This window comes from Aedes aegypti, chromosome 2 (assembly GCF_002204515.2).
Source record: "Aedes aegypti strain LVP_AGWG chromosome 2, AaegL5.0 Primary Assembly, whole genome shotgun sequence".
Taxonomy (NCBI): Eukaryota; Metazoa; Arthropoda; class Insecta; order Diptera; family Culicidae; genus Aedes; species Aedes aegypti.
In genome coordinates, this window is record NC_035108.1 from 75443972 (window position 1) to 75459295 (window position 15324).

Sequence of the window (15324 nt, forward strand, 5' to 3'; positions counted from 1 at the left end):
ATAAAAGGACCGAAGGATTCATCGACAAAGGGTGAGATATCGAGATTTGGATAGTAGACTGTATAAAATACTGTTCAGTTAATCGTTTTTAATCATTGTCCGATAACCGGCAATATTAAGGGATATGCAAATCGAAGGCATTTTTTGGCATACATATGTGGTTCATAAATTAAATTGGCGATTCCAAAAAAATATTAGCCTAAAGGGGGCGGAAGTTAATAAAGTTTGGGAAACACTGCTCTAAGAAGTTCCTCCAAGAATTCCTTTAGGGTTTCATCCAACAATTTCCTTAGGAATCTCTCCGATGATTCCTTCCGGAGCTTCTTCATTGGTTTCTCCAGGAATTCTTCCAGAGTTTCTCCCTGTTTTTAAGAATAATTTCTTGGATTTTCTCTTGGAACTTCAAAGATGCCTTCAGGAGTCCTTCTTAGAATAATTTCAGGATATTTTTCATGATCTTTCCAAGAATTCTAATGGAGATTTCTATAGTGACCCCTTCAGGAATCATTCCAAAAAATCTTCCAGCAGTGTCTCCATGGATATTTTCAAAGGTTCTTCCAAATATACCACCAAACATTCCTTCAATAGAATTTCTAAGGTTTTCTTCAGTTATACCCGGAAACTCCTCTAGCAGTTTTTCGTTGAACTATTCCAGGAGCTCGATAAGAATTCTTGAAAAGATCATGAAAAATATCCTGAAATTATTCTACGAAGGACTCCTGAAGGCATCTTTGAAGTTCCAAGAGAAAATCCAAATCGTTATTCTTAAAAACAGGGAGAAACTCTGGAAGAATTCCTGAAGAAACCAATGGAGAAGCTCCGGATGGAATCCTTGGAGAGATTCCTAAGGAAATCGTTGGATGCAACCCTAAAGGAATTCTTGGAGGAACTTTTTAGAGGAATGCCTGCAGGAGTCACCGAAGAAAAGTTTAAACAGAATTCCAGAAAGACTCCCTGAAGGAAATCTTCATAGTTTACTTGGAGCAATCTTTTGAGATATTCATAAGGGTAGGATATTTCTGAAGAAATCTTTGAACGTTTTCCAGTATTTCATGGGTTTATAACTGACGGAATCCCTGGAGGTATTCCTAGAGAAAACCCTAGTGGTACTCTTGAAAAAAATCAATGGATATGTTATTGATTGCTAGAGAAAACTCTGATGGTTTTCCTAACAATTCATTGGAAATATTCCTGGAGGAAAAAATGAAAGTATTTCTGAAGGAATTTCTGCAGGAATCTCCGAAAGAATCACCGGAGGAGTTACAGGAGGTTACTAGACAGCTCCTATACAAATCCACGGAGAAATTGATAAAAATATCCTGAAGTTTATCCAGGAGGAACCCATGGTCAAATTTCAGGAGGAATCTAAGAAGCTATTGCTAGTGGAATCTTAGCAGTAATTTATGGACGAATCCTGAAAGATATTCCTCTACCTGAAGGTATTCCTGTAAGGAACCATGAAGTTAATCCTAAAGAATCCCTGGAGCTATTCTTAGTAGAGTTTTAAAGTTATTTCTTGTGTAGTTTGTGGAGGAAACCTTGGACGTATTTTAAGGGAATCCTTAGAGAAACTGTTGGAGGTATTCTTGGTGGTATTTCTGGAGGAAATGCTGAAGGAATGTAATTTAAGGAATTCCTGGAGGGAGCTCTGGAATTATTTTACGAAAAATCCTTGTAAATATTTTTCTGTATGAGTGAAGAACTAGTCATATGTGTTAAAATTCACGTTAATAAAGAAAAAAAAATATGTAAATATTTCTGGAGGCATTCAAAGAGGTATTCCTGATAGAATCTTTGGAAGAATTCCTGTTAAAATCTTTGGAGGAAATTCTGAACAAATCCCTAGTTGAATTCCTAAGAGAAGGAGTGCTAGGTGTAATCCGCGAAATCCCCGAAGAAATTTAAGAGGAGTTCCTAGAGGAATCCTTTGATGTATCTCATAGAAAATCCCTGAAAAAAAAAAATTTGCCAGAATTTACCAAACAATTTCTGGAGAAAATCCTGGAGAAATTCATAAAATAATTCTTGAAGGAGTATCAGGGGTAATCCCTAATAATACAGATTCTTCAGAGCCTCGAAAACCTCCTCCACTGACCTGCGATCGAATTAAATAAGGCCGATATCGTCCACAAGACCAAGGAAGGTGTCTCGGTTCGATTCCCTGCGCATAAAGTATCATCGTACCTGCTACCCGATATACGAATGCGAAAATGGCAATTTTGTCAAAAAAAACTCTCAGTTAACTACTATGGTAGTGCTCATAAGAACACTAAGCTGAGAATCAGGCTTTGTCCCAGTGAGGACGTAATGTCAAGAAGAAGAAGAAGATGTGACCGTGTCATGATAGTGTTATTTCTTTGCTCGCCTGATCTCCTAATATCACCCTGGAGTGCAATGTTGAACAGTGAATTCCAAAGTGCGTCTCCTTGCTTCCATCTAAATTCACACACGACATTGACACCTCGTCTCCAATCCAAACAGATGGTGAGTCTGCTAGTTATACTCCAAGAATTTATCTAAGTTCATTTGCAAGATGTATCTGGTAATATCTGATTCGTTGTCGGATCGGCCCTCCCAAAAACCAGCCTGGTATTGGCCGACAAAGGATTCCTCAAGTGGTCTCAGTCTGAAGGTATTCCTGGGAAATTCCTGAGAACATTAACTGAAAGAATTCCTGAAGAAATTTGTGGAGAAATTCTTGGAACAACTTGGAAATTGCAAGATAGATTCTTGAAAATTTTCTTAATTAATATTTTCATCTGGATGCAGTAATCATGCTTTTGTTTTGTGTGAAAAGCATTTAATTGAGATGTGTGTGTGTGTGTGTGTGATACAATCCACCTCCCACTGGCCGGCAGTGCTTTTATGGAAGAAAATTGTATGCATGTATTTAATGATACCCTTCGATATCTTTATATCTGCAGACAATTTTAGCCCAGGAGATGAAAGGTGATAGCTCTACTGAAATTCCAACGACCCATTTCAAGAATGGCAGTAAATACACACACATTCTGAGGTCATTTTTATTTACAGTAAGCCCCGCATAAAAACATCCAGATATCAAATGGATATATGCAATGTTTTTACACTTCCCGAATCGAAAATTATATTTTCGACCCTGGCACGTATTTAGTTTGAATTGGTAATAAGTGAGTAAAGTAAACAATAATAAAGAACGATTTTACCAGGATGTGAAGCAGTTTTTCTCCGTCGCTGCACTGGGGTTTCCGTAAAACACTATACACATTTTCACTGCACTCCACGCGTAACACGTTCGATCCTGACCGCATCACCCGCCCCGCAGGAGCAAGCGTCGCAGTCAAAGGAACACACACTACTGCAAAACAGGGGAAAAAATTCTCCGGCAACGAAAATACGCGCGAATCCGTCAGAAAAATCAATCGGACGACGCAAAACCGAACTGTCCTGCTTGGGCTTCACGAAGCACTACCCAGCAAGGCGCTCCAAAACAGGGAAAAAAAAAATCCAGCAACGAAAATACGCGCGAATCCGTCAGAAAAATCAATCGGACGACGCAAAACCGAACTGTCCTGCTTGGGCTTCACGAAGCACTACCCAGCAAGGCGCTCCAAAACAGGGGAAAAAATTCTCCGGCAACGAAAATACGCGCGAATCCGTCAGAAAAATCAATCGGACGACGCAAAACCGAACTGTCCTGCTTGGGCTTCACGAAGCATTTAATTGAGATCATGAGAAAAATTAAGAATATTGTGTAATAAATCTTCGAGCTGTTTAGTGGAATACCTATAATTAAAAGAAAACCCGAATGTAGTACTATACCATTTATTTCCACTAGAGTTTTTTTCATTTATTTAATATTGCAGTGCTTTTATGGCTGTCCTTAAGCTACATGCTCATTTCCAAAGAATTTCAGAGCTGGGAGGGGTCTCGTGGACTTTGCTCAGGGCTCTGTCTCAGTTGGGACATAACACCAGAAAGAAAATTAAGATCATATTGTCTACAAAACAAAAACAAGTGATCAGTGGGAGGGGGTGTGTTTGAGGGTCAACCCTCCCTCCCTCTCCACCTTAGTGGATTTTGGAGTAAGATTTTGGTGTGAAACTACTTGAAATACGAAAAATGCTCTTAAAAGCATGTTTGGCTTATTCAGTTTGGAATATGTGAATTGAATTTTATTTTTAAAATTAAACATTTGGATTTGAAATTCAAATTAGTGAGAGGCTTTAGTGATCACCAAAGTTCTTGATAGTGAGACATACTATTAATGAAATATTGTTCATCCCAAAAATTTTTTTGCTACGTGTCGTGTTTACATTTTCGCCCTCCTGGAGGGTTGACAATTCGGAGGTTCTGTTACTAAAATGATGAAGGATATTTCTCTTCACGAAATTTTACAGGCTTGTCATAGTGACGACCATTAGCATCCGTAAATTGCTGTGGGAGCTTTAAATAACATGAAACTAGTTTTGTTTGAAAAATGACATATTCTCATATTTGGTGGGTTTCCAGCAGGTATTTTTTTTTTAAATTTAATTCGTGTAAAATCATACACATTTATGCCTTGAATATGTTCCATGAGTCAAATTTCAAATGATTTTGCCATCGCTAGAGTTACAGTTAACTTGATGATTAAAACTTGACTAAAGTTTGGAAAGAGCTTCAATTTCTAATTGTGACTGAGACTGTTTTAAGTTTATTTTAATACATTTAATTGTTAAATTATATTCAATTTGATTCCTAATTTTCCATCTATTAGAGCAAACTGCAAATATTTCAAATGTTATCGTTCAAAATTAACACTTCTGTTGGTTTTTAATTCAAATTTAAAAAAATAAGACTCAGTAACTAAACAGAGAGAGAGAAAAAAAAATGAAATTTTGAACTACAAATATTTGGATACTGATCTTATTACTATTTGATTTAGAGCATAACAAAAGGTTTATTTATATTTTATTATTCTAGTACAAGAACCGCATCAACCTGCTTGATGAAATTGTGTCGTTTTCGTTCAATCTATCATGAATTGTTTCAATAATGAAGTAAAAATGTTGGAATTTATGATTTATTTGATTTTTTTTTTCAAAATATTTGATTTCGTATTACAAACATTGCAAGGCTTAAGGCTTTTTTTTAAGAAAAGTACTGATCTACAAATTGTGACTTTTAATTGTTGTGACTGCACAAAGAACCTATTAAACTGCCAAAGTCTCAATTTCAAAAGAAATTCTTAACTTTATGCAGTTTTTCTATTATTTTGCTGGATAAAAGAAAAACAAAATGATGTGGTTGAACCGTCTTAAGCCATCCCAATTTTTGTAAAAATATCCACGTTTTTGCGTCGTTCGTCTCCCCTGAGCAATTTTCTGGATACGACACTGCAAATTATATGAAATATTACATGTAGGTCTATTATTTAATTTTATAAAAATAGTCAACTGAGAGATTATTGATCAATTGAACATAATTTGTAAGCAACCTTATACAGAAAACCAAGCTGTTATAGGATAGACGGTCACTAATTTTGTGAGATATTTCATCCTGCTGCTCCAACAGTTCACGCTGAGCATTAGTGCGATACCTAAATTACTTTATTGAACCTAAAAATTCACCTCGCTCGTGCTGTGTATCACGGGCCAGGTTTACTTGGTAGTGTTGTACTTTTACAACGGCGTGAATGGCACGTCATAAATTCTACTCTCCCTTGTCCACCTCTATGTAATCAATAGACGACCTAAAACCCTTCAAAATGCATCAAAACTTCCACGTCATAGGCGAGAAATGCATAAATTGAGTCCTCGCTACACGCGCAAGCGCACCCCCCATCTGCTCTGCACCGTAGCTCAGCTACTAGTGCGAGGAATTTAAAAGGATCAGTCTTTATGAACACACTTTCGCTACTGCGGTGGTCGTGCGGCGACCGCACTAAATCTATTTATGCGACTGTTTGCAAACCAAACGCCGCAAAGAGAAGAAACAAATGGCGCATGTTGCGAAGCGATTTCATTTCCCCTTCGCTTCGGCACGACCGACATCTGTCGTTTCCGAGCACTTCATCCACACGCGGAGGCATCAACACACGAACGGACGAACGAATAGAGTTATCAGCCGATATTTTTTTTGATTCTTTTGCTCTTTGAAGCACAACTTTCAACATGATATTGTGACGAATCTACAAGAGATACACTTTTGCTCTCAAAGACACTTTGGTAGCTAACAAGTTAATGCATATTTTGTAGAAGAACTTTTTTAACATTAATTACGATAATTTTAATAAAATTCATAAAAATACGCCGAAAAATGCTGATTTTTCCGTCACTTTTTGCAAACTTTTCATAATTTGAGCCTTTGAATCATTTTCTACAAAAATCACGTCCAAGAAACTAAGATAGATTAGATCATAAGCTTTCGATTCATGCGCTGAGATTTAATGTATGACGCATAGTTAATTAGATATGAGGTTCCAAAGATGAACAAGTTGAAAATCTTAAAATCGTGAATAACTCACTTAGCAGTGATTTGCGACCCTATGTTCCATGGGCACTTTTTCATATCTCATGGAGACCTATCTACCCTCAAATTATTAAAAACATGGAACCAAACACCCTGTATATAGAGAGCGTTGTGTTTGGATGGGCATCTAATTCTTCCGAAAGAGGTGCACTTTGCGAAAGAGGACCACGTGATTATTGAGCTGAAATCGAATTCAGGTTAACTTCTGCGTTCATGAGTCCTCTCATGGCGTAGTGGTTAACGCGCCCCAACTAGAGATCGGGGAGTCGTGAGTTCGATTCTCACTGAGAAGACGTGTAACTTTTTCGCAAATCTTCACATCAATTTGTCCATCTAATCCAATTGCAAATTATATGTAATGTTTAGCTTTTCGGTAGTTGTTAAACTTCCACTCGGCTGGTTGGCCGTAAACCACGATTCATAATTAAAACAAGTATTTATCGAGCAACGGACTCATGTTCCGTAACCGGTCGTTTGAGAACGTCGCGACCCATTGGAAGCCCACACAATAGAAACCTCAGCCAGCGCAGTTGCTGGCTAGTGTAGTGTGCTATTCCTATATCTAAAAACAATGCGCTCTCGGGCTAGGCATTGGATATATATAGAGAGCGTTGTGTTTGGATGGGCATCTAATTCTTCCGAAAGAGGTGCACTTTGCGAAAGAGGACCACGTGATTATTGAGCTGAAATCGAATTCAGGTTAACTTCTGCGTTCATGAGTCCTCTCATGGCGTAGTGGTTAACGCGCCCCAACTAGAGATCGGGGAGTCGTGAGTTCGATTCTCACTGAGAAGACGTGTAACTTTTTCGCAAATCTTCACATCAATTTGTCCATCTAATCCAATTGCAAATTATATGTAATGTTTAGCTTTTCGGTAGTTGTTAAACTTCCACTCGGCTGGTTGGCCGTAAACCACGATTCATAATTAAAACAAGTATTTATCGAGCAACGGACTCATGTTCCGTAACCGGTCGTTTGAGAACGTCGCGACCCATTGGAAGCCCACACAATAGAAACCTCAGCCAGCGCAGTTGCTGGCTAGTGTAGTGTGCTATTCCTATATCTAAAAACAATGCGCTCTCGGGCTAGGCATTGGATATATATAGAGAGCGTTGTGTTTGGATGGGCATCTAATTCTTCCGAAAGAGGTGCACTTTGCGAAAGAGGACCACGTGATTATTGAGCTGAAATCGAATTCAGGTTAACTTCTGCGTTCATGAGTCCTCTCATGGCGTAGTGGTTAACGCGCCCCAACTAGAGATCGGGGAGTCGTGAGTTCGATTCTCACTGAGAAGACGTGTAACTTTTTCGCAAATCTTCACATCAATTTGTCCATCTAATCCAATTGCAAATTATATGTAATGTTTAGCTTTTCGGTAGTTGTTAACCTAATATCCGTTTTCCTTGTTTTTGCGTATGTTCTTCAAAACAGCACGCCCACACTGTCAAAATTTGTTGAATGTTGCTTAGTTACCATAAAAAGCGAAAAAAAAGCTGAATCATCTTCAACCAGCATTTATTGAGGCAATTTGAAATACATAAAGCGTTCATAAGGCAAAATGTACTTGATTTTGCTGGTGTAAACGGGAATGCAAAACAATTTTCGATCGAAAGAGCAATCGAACGTAAACAAGAATAGGGATGTATAACTCCGTACTAAAATCGAACGGTTTTCCATAATTTGTTAGATTTTGACGATAATTATCTACAATTTCTACAATTTAATCAAAACCAAATTTGAAGGATGCATTTGTAGTTGAATTCACAATACATTGTGTAAGAAAAATGCACCATGAAAAGACCTGTCGATGTGGGCAACATGAAATTTTTGGACGTATTGCCAAAATCGAACGGACACTGTATTACTATAATATCATGATAAACTTTTAAAATCTACTAAAATGTGTTCTTAGTTCAACAGCATTAAAGTATTGCAACATTTTTCATTAAAAAAATGAGAAAGAATCTCAAGTATTTTTGATAATTTGCAACATCCGCCATTTTTACCGATTTCTTACAAGACTGAAAATTAAAATTGTTTTTAACCATTTTTTTCGTTTTCCTTTATTAAGTAAATACACTTTGATGTTTCTCCATAATCCGTTTGAAAAGTGTATTTTTTTCATTAAATTAAATAAAGAATTATTATTTTTTACTGAAAAGTGTCTTTACTTCCCTTTGCGGGTGAATAGAACCATACGACATCTTAATAAACAAGTGAAGGATGTAGGAAGACGTCACGCATATTTGAGACTAATGAAAGTGGTTTTTATCCACACGATTTACGTTAGTTAGTGTTAGTTAGTTAGTTAGTGTAGTTACGGTATACTTCGTAGATCGGATACTAACAACATTAATGTTTCGTTTGATAATCTCATCGGTTTTTATCCACACGATTTACGTTGTACACATTCAAATATGTCGGATAATGTTTCTATTCGCCCCATTTTACGGTACCTATACATGGGGCAGTATATCGTCCCCTTAATGCAACAATTAGACAACTCGAAATTTCGATTTCAATTTGCCAAAACATAAATCTTAATTAACTTTACAAGATATCCTTCAGATCAGAAGTGTTTGATTCAAAGTAAACAAATCAAAGTTTACTTTTCAATTATATTCTCTGTGATTAACCATCACCAGGTGAAACGGTCAAACTTTCAACATTGGATAGTTCGAAATTTGGATTTTCGAGTTGTAGCATCCAGGGAGCTAGCATGTAGGGACGATATGGCACACGACAAGTTTCAAAATAATCCCACACAATTTCTTATTAAAAAAAAAAGACACAGCCACCGTCTTCAGCCATTTAGCTGCACAGACTGTAACTTAACACTAGACAACGGACAAGCATGCTCCAGTGGTACAGCCGAGAAACATTCGTGACGAAAAGTTTCAATGGCTGCAGCGGGAATTGAACCCACACCCCATGACACGATGCGCTTAAATGCCTGACGACATTAACCGCACGGCCACGAGGCCTGTTATTAACACTTTTAAATGTATTCGAATTCTCTGAGCAGAACTTCAATAGAGAAACAAAAAAGTAGATAGGAGTACCTTGTACCTTTTAATTCCGCCCTAATTGCTTATCTTTGACAGATACACACACGTATTGCGACTACCACTTGTAGCCTTCTTCAGTATCAGTTACTCGTAGATATTTGTTTTTATCTTTTGTTTCTCTTTTTTTTATTATTATTATTAATCTTTATAAACGAGGCTAGCTCATCTCGGAAATAATTTATTCTTGATTGATTGAAACTTTTGTTGTTCATAAGAGGAAAATAATCATCATAGTTATAAAAAAAATAAAACCAGTTTTTTGGCGCAATATCAAAGCAATGCTCAACAAAAGCTATCTGTAATGCGATTATAGATTTTTATGGCGGATTGCTTCAAATTTGATTGAAAAAAAAACTGGTTGATTTTGACTGGAAAATTTTGATGATTGGTAATGATCGAATGATGGATACTTGAGCCTTAATACCGTAATAGGGTATTGATAATAATGATAATAATAATAATAATAATATGGGTAATTCATATGACACTAAAACAAACTTATTTTCTTCAAAACTAGAATCCTAATAATAGCGCAAAGCGGATTTTTAATATTTTGTTTACTCGTATATTTATCATCACTATTCTTATGTTTTCACTTTTAATTGTGTGTTGATTCTTTTCCATTATTATACTTTTTGTCAATAGAATTACTAATACATAATTAAATATTTGTTTGCTTTAATATAAGATCAATGATTCTGTATTTATCCCTTTATTCACTAAATAATTGTTTACTTTTGTTTTGCTGCTGTCGAGATATACTTATCGATCAATAATATACCATTCTGTTTATTTATACTGTACTCTCATTTTTTTGTTCCTGTTTTTGCAATCTCTCACTTTTGCTTGAACGATGTCGTTCATATTTCGACTGTTTTCTGTTGCTGCCGGTTCAGTTATGTGCATTGTGGCAGTTTTGGCAGATCACTGAGAAGACCATGCTATTCAGACTGATGATTCGTGTTCAACCTGTCAAGTGGTCAAGTATCAAACTACAAAAAACCAGTCAGACGGTAGAATGTGTAATATCATCTTTAAAGGGAAACTATGAAGTGTTTGAATATCTGAAGGATAACATCTGATCGGATCAGACCCGACCAAAGACGAGAAGTCTCGTCTCATTGAAGGAAAATACCTCAACGGTGAATGAAATTTGTTTCAAAGAAGTTGAGTATGTTTTGCCTCAATGGAAGGAAATACCTCAACGTTTTGAAGACATATAGAAATTTTACCAAAGAAGAAAGGCAGAAAAACATACCGTTAGATTGATAGAAAAGGAGGGAAAATGCATTTCACAAAGTTTCGTCATAAAACCCTTAAAATGCTACAGATTTGATCTGCAGGTGATATTTTCAAAAAAACGAAATTGAAGCTCGCGTCGGGTGAGAAAAAGTTAATGTAAAGCATAACCATTTCCGTTATAGAAAAAGAGTATGCTAGTTTATCAGATAGTTGAATAGCATGGCCTTTACAAACTGATTATCTGTCAAGTTAACAAGTATCCCCATTAAACATTTGACAGTTCAACAGCCGACTAAATTGGTTGAAAAATTGGTCGATTGTTGCACCGACGCTTATGGAAGTTTAACACAGCTATCAACTGATCAATCGCTAGATTAAATCGGGTGACCGAGGAAATCTGATGTTTTGTAGGTCAACTTGCTTGGATTTTACTTAAAATACCGATTTATCCACCTATTTAGTAGGATTGCGTCGGCCCACCCTATTGAGTCGGGTGATATTCGGTTGATCCCTGTGTTAATCTTCCATAAGCGTCGGTGCAACAATCGACCGATTTTTCAATCAATTCAGTCGGCTGTTGAACTGTCAAATGTTTAATGGGGATCACATCCATACTTGTCACTTAAGTTGTACACGTTGTTTTTACATATTGGCTGTTGCTTTGCCTTACGGTTCACGACGAGAAGCTGGCTCTGTCTGAAAAAGGTTTCACTCCTCGTCGGAACTATAGTTGTTTTTCTGTTACCAAATTTACAATTCATCTGTTACAACAGTGTTGCCGGCTCTCCCACTTTTGTTCGTGTCTGCGTACGTAAATATAGTCGGTAGAAAATGTCAATAAGTTAGAACTCAAAACAACAGAGCTCACAGGCAACTAGTTTTTGTTTAAAATTTCTGCTTTTTTATTTCTTAACTGACATTTATCAAATATGTTAAACAATCAAACCTCTATATCAGTGTTTTAGCTAAGTTTTAACTTTTCATATCTTTTTCGTCGTAACTCAAAATGCAATTGAATGGTTGTTTGTATTAAGTGGTTAACTAAGGTAGCATTTTCTGGTAAGTACCAATCTTCGAGCAAGAGCTCCACGTGATCAGCACAAAAGCGACGTTTTTGAGTGTCGGCTCGTCCGTCTGCTGAATACTTATAGGATGTTGGAAAATCGTTTTCCAGTGAAATTTCATTTGTGAAAGTTTGTCCTTGCGCAAACATAAACGTAAGCAATAGGAAAGTAAATCGCTATATTTTTTACATAAAACTTGCTTTGTTATCGCCTTTTGTATTGTACGACATACGAATATAGACACTTAGAAGATTTCGAAAATGGGACCTTGTTTGTGTTAAATTTAGAAGCATTTTTTTAGTTTTGAATAGTGCGCTTTTAAGCCTAGGGCAGGGTTTGCTTAACATTCTTATTTCTTGTGGATTGAAGTTGAGTGGCAACAGTCCACTCTAGCGAGATGAAATTGGGTCAATATGAAATCGACACAATCCTCGCAGAAAGACTATTTCCGTCTTAAATTTTATCATAAATATAAAATATATACGAATCTACTTACTATCTACCGTTTGTTTACTTTATACAGTCATACAAATGATTTATGTGTACTTTGTCCAACTTATGGTTGTCAAATATGTTTGTGTTCGTACCTGCAATGACGTTTGCGGTAGAGAAACATCACATGCTGCAAATTATGTTTGCTTTTTCTTTGATTTAGATTCATTTTCCTATTCAGTGTAACAGTGCACAGCACAGTGGGTCTGGGTGCATGTTGTGTAACACTTTTTTGAAACTGCTTTGTGTTGTAACCATGTTTCCAAGCCAGCTCACTTCTAGATCATTGGTGCCCCGAAAAGCATGGCAGACTCGATTTGAACCAATTTTGCAATGAATGTTTTACGACCAACTTTGGCGCAACCGCTACCCACTATGCCGATTAGACTGCTTTCCAATATCATCGCGAATGTCAAGGAATTTGGCTACCCCCTGATGTGAACTGAAATATTACCTTATTATTGACAATATTCTCCAATAGATAATCTTAGCACAGCAACAAAGTATCCAGTGATGCCAGTTCTTTGAATAAATATTTTTCATGACTAACCGAATCGAAATTCAACTTGTGCATTAACTTTTTTTAGCTAGAGATCGTCCCCAGTCCGTGGTTGATTACATTCGTCCAATTATGTACAATCACACGTTTGCAGAAAGAAAACATACTAACATAACCTAGTTTGCTGCCTTTTCTTTCTAGCCTGTGTCTGTTCTCACCCTCTTCTTGTTCATCTTCCTCATCTTCGTGTCCTAGTTAGTCTATAGTGTGCAATGTCCCGCCTACATTGGTTTACCGCCACGTGCCGCTTCTTCCAGTGCTCTTACTTTCATTTCCCGCTCGTGTTGTCTAAAAATTGTGTTCAAGGAGGTAACATTAGCGAAAACTTGCAGTGGAACAATCTCCAGTAGTAAGAAAACAATCAAACAAAAAATCTAAACAAAATACAAATCTACCTCTAAACAAAACAAAAAATAAAGAAAAGTTACTCTAATTTACGAATACATAAAATTTTGATTTTTGATACGTTCGATAAAAAAAATGTTTTATGGGATTATCATTTTGGTATGCGCTCGTTTGATATACAATCACATGCTGTAAAACAAACTGAGTTCGGATGATTCAATATCGAACGACGTTCTTCCAAATGATTTTCCCATAGTAAAATGAAAAAGTAGTCGTACTCAGAAAATTAGTGTTTAAATAAAACAATCAAGACTTCAAATATACCTAAGATACTGCTCATGCAGCGAGTGGGCACGGTCTAACGCGTTTTGCCGTTGGAACTCAGCGGCCTGCTGGTAGTGGTGGCGGTGGCGGTGATAAACAGTCATTCATACATACAAGAGGGGATGATAAACAGACAGAGATACAACATATGAATATCGTTCAACCGGATCGATTACGATCGGAACTCAGCAGCGGCTCGTACTATATTTATAGTAATCATCTACAATTTAGGACTTTCCACGCTGATCCAATTGATTCGGGGTTGGGTGGCTGAGAGTTGAAATTTGGTTTGACGGACCCTTACTGCGGCCATCCCGGGAACCTTACCTGCAAGGGATCGTACGACATGCGCAACAGGACCTCCGAGTGGGGATCCCTCGGCATCAGCACATTCGGCCTCGGATATGGTACATTGGCAGCTAGAGGGGCGAAATGAAAACGAGAAGAAATAAAGAAAAACAAAATTAAACACGAACATTTGTTTTATGGTAATAAATTAACAATTCAGAAAAATGTGTTTTACAGATGAAATAATTGGTGTTACTGCAATAATGTGATAAAAGATAAGCAGGTACACACTTTTTTAATCCGAAAACATTTCTCAAAAAATACTCGTTGCTTGATATCGATTTGATCGACACTCTGGGGATTGTGGAAACAAAATAAAGCGGAATATGGAAAGGTTCGATGCTAGGTCACATGAAATGACGAAGGAAGTATGATCAATGATGGTGAAAAATAAAAAAAAATCTTAAATATAAAAATGAGATTACATGATAGCTGTCCGCAAAAAGGAGCGTGGACTGCCATATTTGTAGATACCTACTTCATCTAGGTAAAATTTTAAACTAGATAAAAAATAAGTTAGTTCTTTAATCGATACAAGAAAATAATTAAAATATGCTTAGTAGTTTCCAACAGAATATATCATCACAAACAACTGTGATGCAAATTATCGGCAGTTAGTTTATTTTAATTTTTCAATAATAAGTTGATTGCTTGATTCCTATTTCGAACAGCACGAATAAATCATATTCAAATGACTAATTTCGCAAATAAATTTTTCTGAGTTAATTTTACTGACACCAAACTAGAGAATCGTAACTACTCCCGAGGTGTAAAATGGATTTGAATATGTTAAAATTAAATTTCAATTAACTGCCATTTCCTGATTACTTTTTGACAAATTTCAGCGAACCATTTCAACCAAATCGCCATACAAAAACCGAGTGTTCGGAATATGAGTATGTTCGGTTCGGAATTTGAGACAGAACGGTAGTTGATTCAGTTTGTCTCAAGTTCGTCGAAAATCATTCGGGATCAAACAAAAGCTTCTATGGGAAAGAGGCACCATGATCACTGATCACTTTTTAGATATATGCAATCCCTGTCATGGTTAAATTTGAATAATCTAGAATTCCATATAAAAATGGTCTCATTTGTGGCCCACACTGAAAAAAAAAAACAAAGTTGAAAGTTCGATGTAAAACAAATGATCATTTTTTATTTTAATAAGGAGTGTATCGAAAAGTAGTCGCAAACATTCAAAACAGTCTCAAAAATATTGGGTTGCACCTAGAAACAATTTTTTGCTCAGAAATGCTTTACAATGTATTTAAAAATTATGATGCGGTAATATTGTTTGAATAAAGTGACATTTTGTATGATAATTTTGCAAATTACTAATGAATACTAATGAAAATCTTGCACACCTCTGAAAAAAATTGATATGTTAA

The 15324-nt window shown here is 36.5% G+C and overlaps 1 protein-coding gene across 1 annotated transcript in view; it reads right to left on the reverse strand.

Moving 5' to 3' along the window:
* Nucleotides 1-10167: 10167 nt before the first annotated feature.
* LOC5576770 (arginine-glutamic acid dipeptide repeats protein) overlaps nt 10168-15324 on the reverse strand; it is a 198595-nt gene continuing 193438 nt past the window's right edge. The window contains exons 15-17 of the mRNA XM_001662807.2: nt 13916-14007; nt 13589-13656; nt 10168-13207 (exon numbers count right to left, since the gene is read on the reverse strand). Of these exons, the coding sequence (XP_001662857.2) occupies nt 13141-13207; nt 13589-13656; nt 13916-14007 (227 nt within the window). The 3' untranslated portion in view covers nt 10168-13140. The remainder of the gene's footprint in view (nt 13208-13588; nt 13657-13915; nt 14008-15324) is intronic.